Source organism: Vidua macroura, chromosome 1, assembly GCF_024509145.1.
Source record: "Vidua macroura isolate BioBank_ID:100142 chromosome 1, ASM2450914v1, whole genome shotgun sequence".
In the NCBI taxonomy this organism is placed as follows: Eukaryota; Metazoa; Chordata; class Aves; order Passeriformes; family Viduidae; genus Vidua; species Vidua macroura.
The window spans coordinates 50,049,259-50,061,828 of NC_071571.1; the positions used below are offsets into that span (position 1 = coordinate 50,049,259).

The 12,570-nt window shown below is 36.3% G+C and overlaps 1 protein-coding gene across 1 annotated transcript in view; it reads right to left on the minus strand.

Annotated features, from left to right (window-relative positions):
* The window catches only part of CNTNAP2 (contactin associated protein 2), a 1,032,011-nt gene that overhangs the window by 184,116 nt on the left and 835,325 nt on the right, over positions 1 to 12,570 (minus strand). Inside the window, exon 14 of the mRNA XM_053975055.1 lies at positions 3,185 to 3,341. Within this exon, the coding sequence (XP_053831030.1) occupies positions 3,185 to 3,341 (157 nt within the window). The remainder of the gene's footprint in view (positions 1 to 3,184; positions 3,342 to 12,570) is intronic.

Genomic DNA, 12,570 nt, shown 5'->3' on the forward strand with positions numbered 1-12,570 from the left:
ACACTGCCTGGGCAGGAGCAGAACATTACTGTGGGCATACCACAAGCAAATGCAGTGCTCCCAGCTGTGGACAAGATATGCCATTACTGCAAAAGTCCCACCTGAACTCTCTGCCACAGTTTGGTGTTTACTCAGCCCTTCTCTTTTAGGGGATTGTAAATCCTTCTAAAAGAAGTTGTGCTGGTGAGCTATGGTGGCAAGCTGTGGCAAGCTGCTTTGTTAATATATGAGCTGAGACTTGTCTGCTTATCATAAACTCTTGTAAATTCTGTTGTCCAAACCAGGAGCTGTTTTGCTGTCACCAGAATTGGGCACAGATGTGTTGGAGGCCGCGGTTGAATTCTGCCCTGATGACTGAAGTCATCAAGAGCTCCTTTCCTCTGGAGCTCATTTGCTTTTTAGGTATTGATGAACCTGGCTAGATAAAATTCCTAACTAGGATTCCTCAAAATAACTCCCAAACCCAAAAGATATGACTATGGAAAAGACTAGATTCTGCCAAAACCAAACTGCAAAAATGAATCTTGAACAAAATGTCCTTAAAGTCTATAATATAGCTTTCATTTCTTCCTGTGATTTACACACACCACAGATTAAAATATAATATCCAGTGGTATAATTGCTTTTCACAAAATGTTCTGCAATGAATAGTAGTTCTGAAAAAAATCTGATATTTATGTACAGAAATATTGTATGTAATAATGTATTCTTGTATGAAGTTCTGAGTAAACAGTTGTAGATCTTTTATGATAATAAGCCTATTTTAATGCTAAATCTAATAACCATATGAATCTGTTCATTAATAGAATCCAGATAATCTCAGTGTATATCGGGAGTGCAGAGGTTACAGAAAAATTATTGAGTAAATGCTGCTTATTAAATTATCATCTGTGACTCTTGGGGAATCTTCAAGAAGAGGTCAAAACCCAGTGCCATTTTCCCCATACATTTCCCTTGTTGTAAAGGAAAACAGTCAACATATGGTACAGAGCCCTATTATTCATGGATATGCATCCAGTGCCTCAGGCAATGAAAACTGTAAGTGCTCCTAATTCTACCATTATTGTAATTATTATCACAATATCTTCCTTTTATTGTTACCATTTTGACACAGAACCAAACCTACATCTCTCCTGCCACACTGCTCTAGTGTCTATGATTGAGTTGGAGTCATGACTTTATATTCTTCATTCTCTCTATATAATTATATTTCTGAAGTTTGGCAGCATGTGTGATTACCCTGTCTCTAAAACTGACCCTATATCTGCGGTGTTCTGTAGTTCATCCCATATCATAGCTAACAGCTTGCTATTGTAACAATGTCAAAGCTTAGCGTGGCAATGTCTGTGGCAATATTTGATTTTCCACATCCTAATCTACAATTTTTGCAGGGCCTGGAAGGTTTCCTTTATTAGTCTATTTTTATGTTTTTCATACTTCATTCTTGCAGATCACACCAATCAGGGTCCTGCTGCTATCTGGAGGGATTTTCATAAGCCAGAGAAGTGGGTTCACAGAAATGTCATGATGTTCAACAGTGAAGAGTGTAAAGCCTTGCACCTGGGGGAAACAACCTCCTGCACGAGTATATGCTAGGAGCCATCCAGCTGGGAAGTAACATGGCAGAAAACACTCTAAGGATTCTGGTGGATGCCAAGGTGAACATGAGCCAGCAATGTGCACTTGAGGCCAAGCAGTCAATGGTATCCTAGGGTGCATTAGGCAAAGTTTTGACAGCAGGTCAAGGGAGGCCATCCTTCTCCCCTACTCAGCACTAGTGAGGCTACATTTGGAGTGTTGGGGCCAGTTCTGTGATCCCCAGTACAAGAGAGAGATGGAATTACTGGATGGAGTCCAATGAAGGGCCACTAAGATGATAGAGGGACTGGGGTATCTCTCCTATGAAAAGAAGCAGAGGCAGCTGGGGCTGCTCAGCCAGGAGAAGAGAAGGTTGAGAGCAATGTCATCAATGTCCATAAATACTTAACAGGGTGCAAAGCAGATGCCAACTTTCCAACAGTGCCCAGTCCCAGGACCAGAGGCAATGCGCACAGGGAAGCTGCAGAGTCCATCCTTGGATTGATTAAAAAACTCTCCAGAAAAAGTACTGGGCAGGCAACAGTTTATAGGTGATCCTGCTTAAACAGATGGGTTGAACTAGAGGAACTCTGAGGTCCCTTTCATACACTGCTATTCTGTGATCCTGTGGTTCTGTGATTCTTCTTAATATTTTTTTTTTCTTTTTTAGTCTCTGACATATCACTACAGCTCTGTACCTCTACATTCATTAATAGCAGTAAAATTTCTAAATTAACCTCAAATGGTTTATGAGCCAGTATTGATTCAATTACCCACAGGTTGCTATTAATGGGAGAAATGTTCATAAAAGTATGGTTTCAATATGCCACTGAACATTGCATACCATGTAAAATATAATCTTGCCTGTCATAAGAAAAGAGACACAAATGATTAAGGCTCACAAACAGAGTGTTGTAAACCACAGAGAGGGTCTCACTCGAAATGATGATGAGCTTTATGCAGTCTGTTCATGTTTATGGGGAATATCAGAGATGCAAGTTTATTTCTTTTTTCTGCCTTAATTAATTAAATTATCTCATGCAAAGCTTGGTAGCTTCCTCTAAAACACAGAGCCTCATTCTATAATATGCATCTAGTTCTTAACATATTTTTCCTCATGAAAGACAGATAATGAGAGTTGGAGGCATTAGAGTGATTTCAATACATATCACTCACATTCAAGTGTTGCAGAAGCAGCACTTTGAAGAGGAGAAATTCTGGGGGAAAAAACCATGAAGTTGCAGGGATAAAATTAATTGTGTATTGCAGTATAACTGAATCTGATGGAGACAAAGTTGCATGGGTAACCAAAATGTTGGTCTTTCCTGTGAGGACTTGCCTTTGCAATTTCAGCCTTCTTTTCTATAGCTCAGTGGGCTGGAATTAATAAATACAGTCCTTATATTTAACAGTCAAAAACACCATGAATAAAATGGAAATCCAGGCATGGGTCGAGACTTTGCAGGAGGGATCACAAATATAATAATTTTGCCTTTTTTCTTTGGTAAAAAAGGAAATATAGAAAAAAGATATATTCAAAGTCATGGCAGTGTTGTAAAGTTAGGAGATTTGGTCATTCTTATCCTGCCTTCTTTAAAGCACTCACCATTGCTTATAATCAGCATCACAGTTGCAGTAGTACTTGGGATCAGTACAGTTGCGTTCGATGCCGCAGGCACATTTTTGAATGCCAGGTCCTGATCCGCCCCAATAGTAGTGCTTCTCATTGGCTTTTCCAACCCACCAGGTATATGGATTCCCTTCTGCAAGGAATGAAAATGCAAGGTTATGATGCATCAAAGAAGTAGAGCTTTATAATGCATTAACTGAGCTCAGATGTTTAATATGCAAATGCTAAAAACACATAACTGGAGCCATCCCACATTGCTGGCAAACAAAATTTACAGCAAACACTGTTACTAAAGGTATTCAAAAGACCTTGCCAGGTAAACAGAACACATTTCTTTTCTTGTATTCGCACAATTTATAATGACTGATTTTTTTTTTTTTTTTAGTCATATATACTCTTTGTTTGGCTTTTCAATTGTACTCTGTATATTGAGAATATGTGGACAGATTCCAGAATTATTTTAAATTAATTTCAAACTCACATATTAAGCTATCAGGTGGATTATTTCAATATTTGACCTTGAATGCTGCACAGGAAAATGTGTTTATTTTATCTTATTTATTTATTTACTAAACAACAACTTTTAATTGAAAATTAAAATTCTGTTGTCACTGGAAAACAAACATGTTCATCATGCTCTTGCCAACTGGTGCTAAACAAACCACAAAAATATTTTATCAAACTCCAAAAGCATCTTAACCATTTTAAAAAAAGCATTTTTTTTTTAATGTAATACTTTAGCAGAGGTGTTCTGAACTTTGATGTAACCATATGTCTTCACATTGGGTCTGCAACTGGATATTTTCACATACTGCTCTGAGCTTATTTCTAATCCTTTTGGCCTATCTAAGACATTATGTGTAAATAAATAAATAATAAATATATAAATCCTCTCCACTCTAATTTCTAATTTGAAAAAAAATGCCCTTACTGGAAAATTATTTTTTATTCCTCTGGTTCAGGAAGACATTCAAATATGAACTTCAAATAAGAATGAATAACTTAATCAGTATCAATGTAAGTAGTGATTTTTGACTTTGAAAAGTAATGACTGAGCTCAGCCTATAAATATATATTTTTTTAAATGTCTCTTTTCCCTCATCTAATCTGCTGCTGGCAATTTTATATTATATGAAATTAATCTATGGAATTCACTGATTAATAAATGTTACCAATAAAATCCTGCATAATATATATTCTACTTCCAAAATTTGTAGTTTGCACATCTCACACATTCCCCCAAAACTACAAGCACAATCCTTAAAATAGCCATTTCACAATTAGATTCGATTATCTAGACCATAAAGCTACTTATTCCAGACAGAAGTTGGAAGTAATTCACACCAAACTCTCAAGAAAATTAAATTCTGGAGATAAAGAGAACAACCAGATATCTACACATGTTTAAAGAGGACCAAATCCTGAAAATGCTCAGCTCTCTGAAAACACTTTTTCCAATTTATTTGAATTGTTGACATCATATAAGATAACAAAAATACAGTAATGTGAAGAATTCGTGGTGGCTGAAGGTTTTTATTAGATATTGCTGTCCTGCACTGTATGGCCATTCAGCTCTAGTGCTAATGCAATGGGCATGGTAATAACTTGACTTTATTCTAGACTCTGAATTGGTCATTTTAGCTTCTGTGACTCAATTATCACAGAACAAAGTGCTGCAAGTTAGAAGAATGTGCCATGTGAATGCTGCAGCTGCATTCCCAACCTGCAATGCAATCTAGCAATTCTGAGAGTATGTAGCCCTGTAGTACAAAAGATTATTTAAAAAGCATTTAAGGGTAAATGTTATCTTTCCACAGAACATGACAGAATTGCTTTCATTAATACAGGATCCAACTGCAGAGTTAATGATATCTGAAACTCCTATTTTACAGGGTTTTTTTATCTCATCTTTGAAGTTAGTTTTTATGCTGTGGCACCAATGCTGCTGTTTTGACTGTTGCTCAAAATTCTCTTTGTTTACATCCTTTCTGTCAAGTGAAGGATTGCATGATTCAGTCAGCAAATAATTTACTGGGAAGCAAGACTGTTAATTAAAGCACTAGGAGAAAAAAGATTACTTAGAATTGTCAAAAAGCAGATCAAAAATTCAGAAAGCGGTAGAATGATTAAAGCAGACAAAATTGATGGCAGAATTACAGACTACAGTGATTGCTGTCATGGACCACTATGACAGACACAAATGGGGCATGTTTGAACTCATTTAAATGACAATTGATGTACAGTTTTAAACCATGAGCGTATTCTGGTGTACACAGAGCTGTTTTTCACATCGATTGTTTTTAGTGTGTTTAGTGTGTTTTTATATATACTGGCTAAGCCCTGTGCTTCTTCATTCTGCAGAAAAGACCTACCCTCAGGCTTAAGAACACAGACTTAGGAAGAAACTAATGTGCATGTTTAAAATTTCTGAAAGGTCAAGAACATAATATATAATTTTAAGGGTTTTGCATTCAGGACATATGCTGCTAGACATCCCCACAACCAATAATCACAGCATTGCCTTGTGAACACCACCCAACACTCTGATTGCCTGGTGTATTGTGCTAAGGCGTGTAAGAGAGGAGATCTTGGTAGATAGCTCTCATTAGGTGGGATCCATGCAGTGGGACAAAGCCCCAGGCACAGGAATGAGATGAGTGTCACACCAGACCATTCTGCACCACAGTGGCCATACAAGAGGTTCTGGAGCTCCTTTACAGTTAATAATAATATTACAGTTAATAATAACAGCTCTGGTTAATAAAAGGTGTGGAGACACAGTTACATCCCATCTGTTCGGCATCAGTAAAATCAAATGAGATTTTCAGTCTTCCTGCTTCGCGTCAGCCAAGAAAAGGATGAGCAACATTTTGTCTAAAGTTCATATGCTTCAAACTGGGAATGCTATGCAGTTATATTGCAGACACCTGTATGACTGAGCATAACAAAGAGTAAAACCCTGCAAATGGAGATATTAAAAAAACAACAGAAAATAAAAGCTAGAAGGGAGGAGGATGTATCATGCAGGAAAAAAATTAGAAAGAGGATCACTGTTTTTCTCTCACACTTCACTCTCTTTTATACCTCTAGAGTCTCCTTTTGAAGATGTAGATCTTTCTGCTCAGAAGCCCTTTGCTTTTTTTTTTTTTTTTTCTGCTTTGGAAGGTTTTGGAAAAGGCTAATCCAAGTAGAAGGAGCACTGCAGTCCAGTGTGAAGAATGATCATTAATGGATGTAATTTTAAGTATCAGACTATTTTACCAAAAGTTATTGTTTTGCTAAACTAACAAAAATGTTGGTCTTATGGAATTAAGAGCATATAAATTCAGTTTAAGGACAAAAAGTAGTTTTTGAATGTATTGCAAAGAGAAGTAATACAAGAAGATATTTCTTCTATGTTTTTTAGGGTTTCCTTACCTTATATATAAATTTTGAGTCATGAGAAGCTTTTTAGTTGTTCTCATCGACTGAGTGCTTTCCCCCCCCCCCCCCCCCCCCCAAGCTTTTGTGGACAAATAGCATAATGAGAAGATGGAGGAGGAAAGAGACTCTGCCTGCAAAGGGGTTTTGATTAGAATAAAGCCTTGATGCAGAACTGCTTTTTGGGTGCAAACCAGCTCTCCTTTGAGGGATGCTGTGGGAAGTGTTGAAGTTTGTGTGTGCTGAGTTATGACCATGATGTCTTTCCGTGTTGTTCTTGAAGAGAAGCTCCTTGCAAGGTTTTGTGTGCTCAGTGACTTAGCAGAAAAATAATGATATTATCAGAGTAAAGTAAGGTGTGGATACCAAGAAAATGGATAAAGATATCCAATTTTTAAGAGATACAGAAACCTCACAGAAAGAACAGTCTTCTAAGGACAAAATGGCCAATATGATTTTATTGGGGCATGTAGACATATGAGCATGGCTATAACATCAGACTCAAATAATATTTGTAGTGATTTGAATCTCTCTCTGTCTCTCTCTCTCTCTCACATGCACACACACAGAGAGACACAGACAGAAGTCTAACATTTACGTGGAATACATTTAACAATGGTTGCAATGTCTTTGCAGGGCTGGTTATAAAATGTATAACTTTGTATAACAATGTATATATTATTTTTTAAATTATAAATGTGTAACAAAATGTATAACTTTGGTTAAATCTGGTAGGCCAGATTTGCAGTGATTAGATCAAAGTTTGTAAAGAATCTGGTCATTGATGTTTTCTATTAAGTTCTCCTGTACAGAATATTCAAGAAAAAGTAAAGATTAAGGATACTTTTCTGTATTCTCACAGATCACCTATTTGTATTCTCACAGTGTCATAAAAAAGTGATTCCTTTTTCATCTCATAAATGCATCTTTGTGTGAACCATTTCATTTAATATAAAACCATACCCAACAAAAGTTAATGTAGTATGAACAGAACTCTTAATAGTCAATAATATATTTATTTCTAATATAGCTGAACAGTCTCGAAATGTATAACTTTTTAAAGCGCACTTTTGCTGAAGTCTCAAAACGTATAACTTTTGAAAGTACACTTTATATTCTACTGAGCATTTAATATAAACAATTGATTTTGTTATTTTTAAATGCAACTGATTAATTAAAATACTGCTACTTTCAACATTTTAGGGCACTTACTTCTAGGTATTCAGTAGTAGTAACTTAAGCAGCAATACTGAGAGAACTCAGAGAACTAAATTAAGTGGACTGATGCTCCATGGCAGTCTGCATTCAGAGGACTCCATTCAAAATATAGCCCTTAGAATGCTGATGAAAGTATTTATTTGAAAAATTCCTGGAGAAGTTAAATAAATCTCTTCCATTTGCTCTGGAAATTTCCCTGACCTCGATATGGTCCTTAAAACCAAAGAAAATAGTTAAAAAGAAAGGCTAGGGATTCTTTCAAATGGAAGTCAATGGCTCAGAACCTCTGAAAAACAAGACCAGTGAAAATTACTTATTGAGGACCCTGTCTAACTTTAACAACTACATTTAGCTATTCCCTGGAAGAAATTAGTTGTTCATTTACAGGACTGGATAGCTTTGAATTAAATGGGTCCTTTCCAGTCCTTTCCAGTTTCCATTAGTATTATAGATCCCCATTAAATACTAAGGAATGTCAACAACAATTACAGTATTTGTATGATTGTTATTATTTTCAGAAAATATTCATTTGCTCAGTATTTTACTTCTTTTTTAATGGAATAGCTTGAATTAATTACCTCATCATTGTTATTGGCACAATAGGCCCAAAGACATTTTTCAAAACTGCAACTTTGGTCACCTGAATTAATTATAGGTAGAAATGACAGCTATTTCCCAGGGGTAATATATGATGATGAAGTTAAAGACAATACTTAAAAAATTATAAAATTCAATTTGCACATGTGGAAAGCTGGGTATAATTCTTCTATTTTTTAATAAAATACTTTCTTTAAACATGCATTTTGCATTCAGCTACACTATAATACCCAGTACATTTAGCGTCACACAAGGTCAACTTGATTGAAGGTCATGGTTCATTAACACCTGTGCAGGAATTCTATCTGCTATTGCAGTGAAGAAACAGACACTGAAAGAATAATTTTGTCACTGTTTGAAAAGTTCAGCATGCTAATGTGGTTGTGTGCTTCACAGCTTTCACCTTGCTTCTTATTGCCAGCTTTTTTCTTCACACCATCAGCAGTATCTATTCCACTCAGGTCAAGTCTTCTTAATGAACATTGTGAGCCATTTATCTGAGCATTTGAAGACTTATTATTTTGAAAAAAAATCAAAAGGCGTTTAATGTCACTCACACATCAAGTACATCCACATGTTCCAGTTTAGGATTCTTAAAGTCAGTGGTGTCAAAGCTGGGTAGGTTTTGCTGGCCTGGTTTATTTTGTGCTGTTTTGATTTTTCCTCATCTTTATTATTATATGCATGTTTCGGACCAACATGAAGCTGAGTAGACACTTTGCAGGTTTGTTGCCCCCGTCTCATGTCTTGGGAAGTGGCCACCTGACACCGGTGAGCAGGATGGGAACAAAGAACTCCAGATCAGAAGGCTAGGAAAATGAACTCTCTCCTTTATTTCAAATGTACCGCTCTATATATAGAGCACATCAAGAAGACTAATTTCATTGGTCTTAGAGTAAAAACATCCCACTGGTGGGCAGTGAATGACGCACAGTAGCAGAACATATCTATAAACAATATGAATAACAAGATAGATTAGAGAATTATTTACACTCTTTTCCAACTGCTTCCCAGGCTCTTGCCTGGTTAGAAAACCTTTCTCTTTCTCTCTTACTGAGCTGAGAATACCCACACGCACCTAGACTGAAAACCCAGAAGCTGAGGAGTTTCCTGGCAAGAGTGGATGCTGACAACTGGAGAACCTAAACTGTGAGAGATTCTGCTCCTGCTCAAAACTCAGGCGGATTATGAGCAGGTTCTGCCAGCTTCAGTGATCACCCAGAGGGCCGAATAATTTCAAACTGAGAAAAAAGAACACAGAGAAGAGTCTGGCAGGTCACACTTCCATATTTCAACAACAGTACTTGTGTAGAAACTGACTTTGAGTGAACCTTCTAAAATAAAAGGAGAGCTCTTGCATATGTGGTTATAGTGAGATTATTTTTTAATTAATATTTTACTGATTTTATATTTCTTTCAGTAACACTTCTTGCTCACTAATGTGCTGTGAAACATGCACACATGAATTTAATATGAGAATTGTAAGTGAAGTCAATTCTTATGCTTCTACTCTCATTTTGTTAACTGATAAATCACTTTTTTTCCAACCAGTTGGGAAAAATATAAGGAGTGCTTACTCTTTGTGAATAGAGTTTGCATCAGTGGTCACAATTCTAATGACTAAGACTTGAGATTAGTCAAACTGTCATGGCAACATGAATGAGGCATTTGAGCACACTGGAATCTTGGGGGACAAAAGAGACATTCAAAAACCAACCAATAAAAGGAAAAGAAACTAGAAGTACCCTCAGCCACTTCAGGAAACTAGGAACACCTAATCTGTAGCTACTTATGCATTTAATGGAAGAATAACCTGAAACTTTTAGTTTGCTATTTATGATAATTTTCATTTTGTAGGCACTCACATCTGACTTCTTTTTTTCACAGCGCTACTAGCAAATGATTTTTTTTTTCTTTTAGTAAGACTAGCCTCAAACACTTGTTCTCTTTATAAGCTCACAAAAGTGGTTGGTCTATTTGACAGTACAATTTATTTGCAAAGACTTTTTAAACTGCCTGAAAAGATAAGATTTAATGGCAGCCCAGAAAGAGAATTCTGAAACATGCCTTGCTTGCTAATATAAGAGTCGATGTGATGTCTGAATTCATGGCCAAAGCATTTTAATGCAACAGTCCTTAGAAAGAAGTATTTATTTTTTTTCCTTTGTAAGATGCTCAGAATTATGCCATACCTCAAAGGTAATCCATTAAAGGGATATGGTCTTAAGATTTTAATAGAAAATTAAGATAATTATTGGAAAATACTTGTGAATAGCATACAAAAATTCAGTAAATATTAATACAACACACTCTATTTACTGTTTTCTTAAGAGCACATTAAGAATTAATTGCTGTCTCCTTTTCCTCCACAGCCATAAAGTAGTGTACTTTAAAGTGAAGATAAAGATAACCATCTCTATAGCTCTAGAACTAAAAGAACTTCCCTAAACCCTAAACTAGAAGAACTTCCATGACGTTCAGTACCAGAAACTCAGGAAATCAGACATTCAGATGTCCCACCAGGAGCTCTGGCTTTCCCACTTATCCTGGAAGGGAAGACCCCTGCAATCAGTCTTCACTGTACTTCTTAGGCTTCACTTATGTTTTAGTGCATATAAAGTGGCCAAATGAGAAAAGCCCAAATTTTCTCATCTATGTCCAGCAAAGACAGAAAAGGAAACCTATTCAAGTGCTTGAGAAACAAAATTACTGCCTTAATGGTGACCAAGCCTCAGGCTGATGGCCATTGCTGTATTCTTCAGTTCATCAAAGTATTCTCATGTGCCTGGATATTTGCCTGTTAAATTTTGAGTGAACTTATTTCATACATGTATATATCAATCTCAAAATATAAAGCAGCAAATACAGTATCTTTTCCTAGAGACAGATTTTTAGCTAAAGCACCTTTTCATCAAGGCTATAGGGGTAGTCCTGTTTATTGAGTCTGTATTTTTGTTCTAGTATAACTCCTTCTAAAATATCAGTGCCTGAATACACAAATATGTAGGCAGAGATGACTTTTCTTTCAGAATTAGCAATCTATAAAAAAGATCAGCAGGGAGAACTGTCGTATTGATGTCCAATGGCATCTTATGAAAAAGCTGTCTGACAGCTTTATTTTGCCATTGGAGAGATTTACTCCTTGTTCCAGCTCATGAAAAGCTAGTACAGTACAAATGATTTTTTCCCTTGTCAAAACTCGTATTCCAAGCTGCAGCACTACTAACCAAGCCTGACTTGTTATTTTTCTTGGAATGGCATCTCAGTGGTGAGATTTAGCTGGGGAAAGCAGCTGTCAGATGTCCTTGTATGCTACTATTTGCTGAGTGAATTCATTATAAAATCACTACAGACCCTGCTATCCTTACCAGTATGGTGTGCCAAACTTGCTACTGTTGCAATTAATTGTGTACTGTAAATTTACTGGATCATTTAAGGCCTAAGAATAAATGTCTTAGTTTAGTGCTATGGGGAAAAGCAAGTATTTTCAAAAAACTAAATGTCATTTGTGGAATAAAAAGAACACTTACAGACATAAATACTCAATAAAAACCAGTTAATTATAATTTTTACTATGTGTTCTGAAAGAATAGCTTTTTCAAAGCTAGGACTACCTGAGGTAGAACAGGTGCCGGCAACATCAAAGCTGGGAAAGTCCCACAAGAAACTTATATCTCACTCTGGGGTCTGCCCAGCCAGGTCATGACAGAATGCCCATGTCCATGTCATGGTCTTGTGAAGAACATATTAACAATAAGTCAGAGGATTCCATTATTTTGCTGTTTCTTTTTGTGATCAGTTGACAAACATATCTCTACCCAAACCTGATGGATGGGTAAGCAGCATACACACATACATGCAGCCATTAGCATTGAAATTCTGCAGGTGAATACAGTTAAAAATCCTGGTTTATTTACCTTCTTAAAAAGGACATTAAAAAGCCTAGGAACTCACCAATGATATTTCAACAGTGAGGGGATGTCTTCTGAAGTTTTCTGTAGCCACAGCCTCATTTTATGGCAGAGTCCCATTGGAAGACTTCAGAAATTGTGATTATTAGAACAAAAATGGCTACTCCTGTAAGTAGTATGATTTATAGGGAATGTAAAATCAGACTGAAATGATTT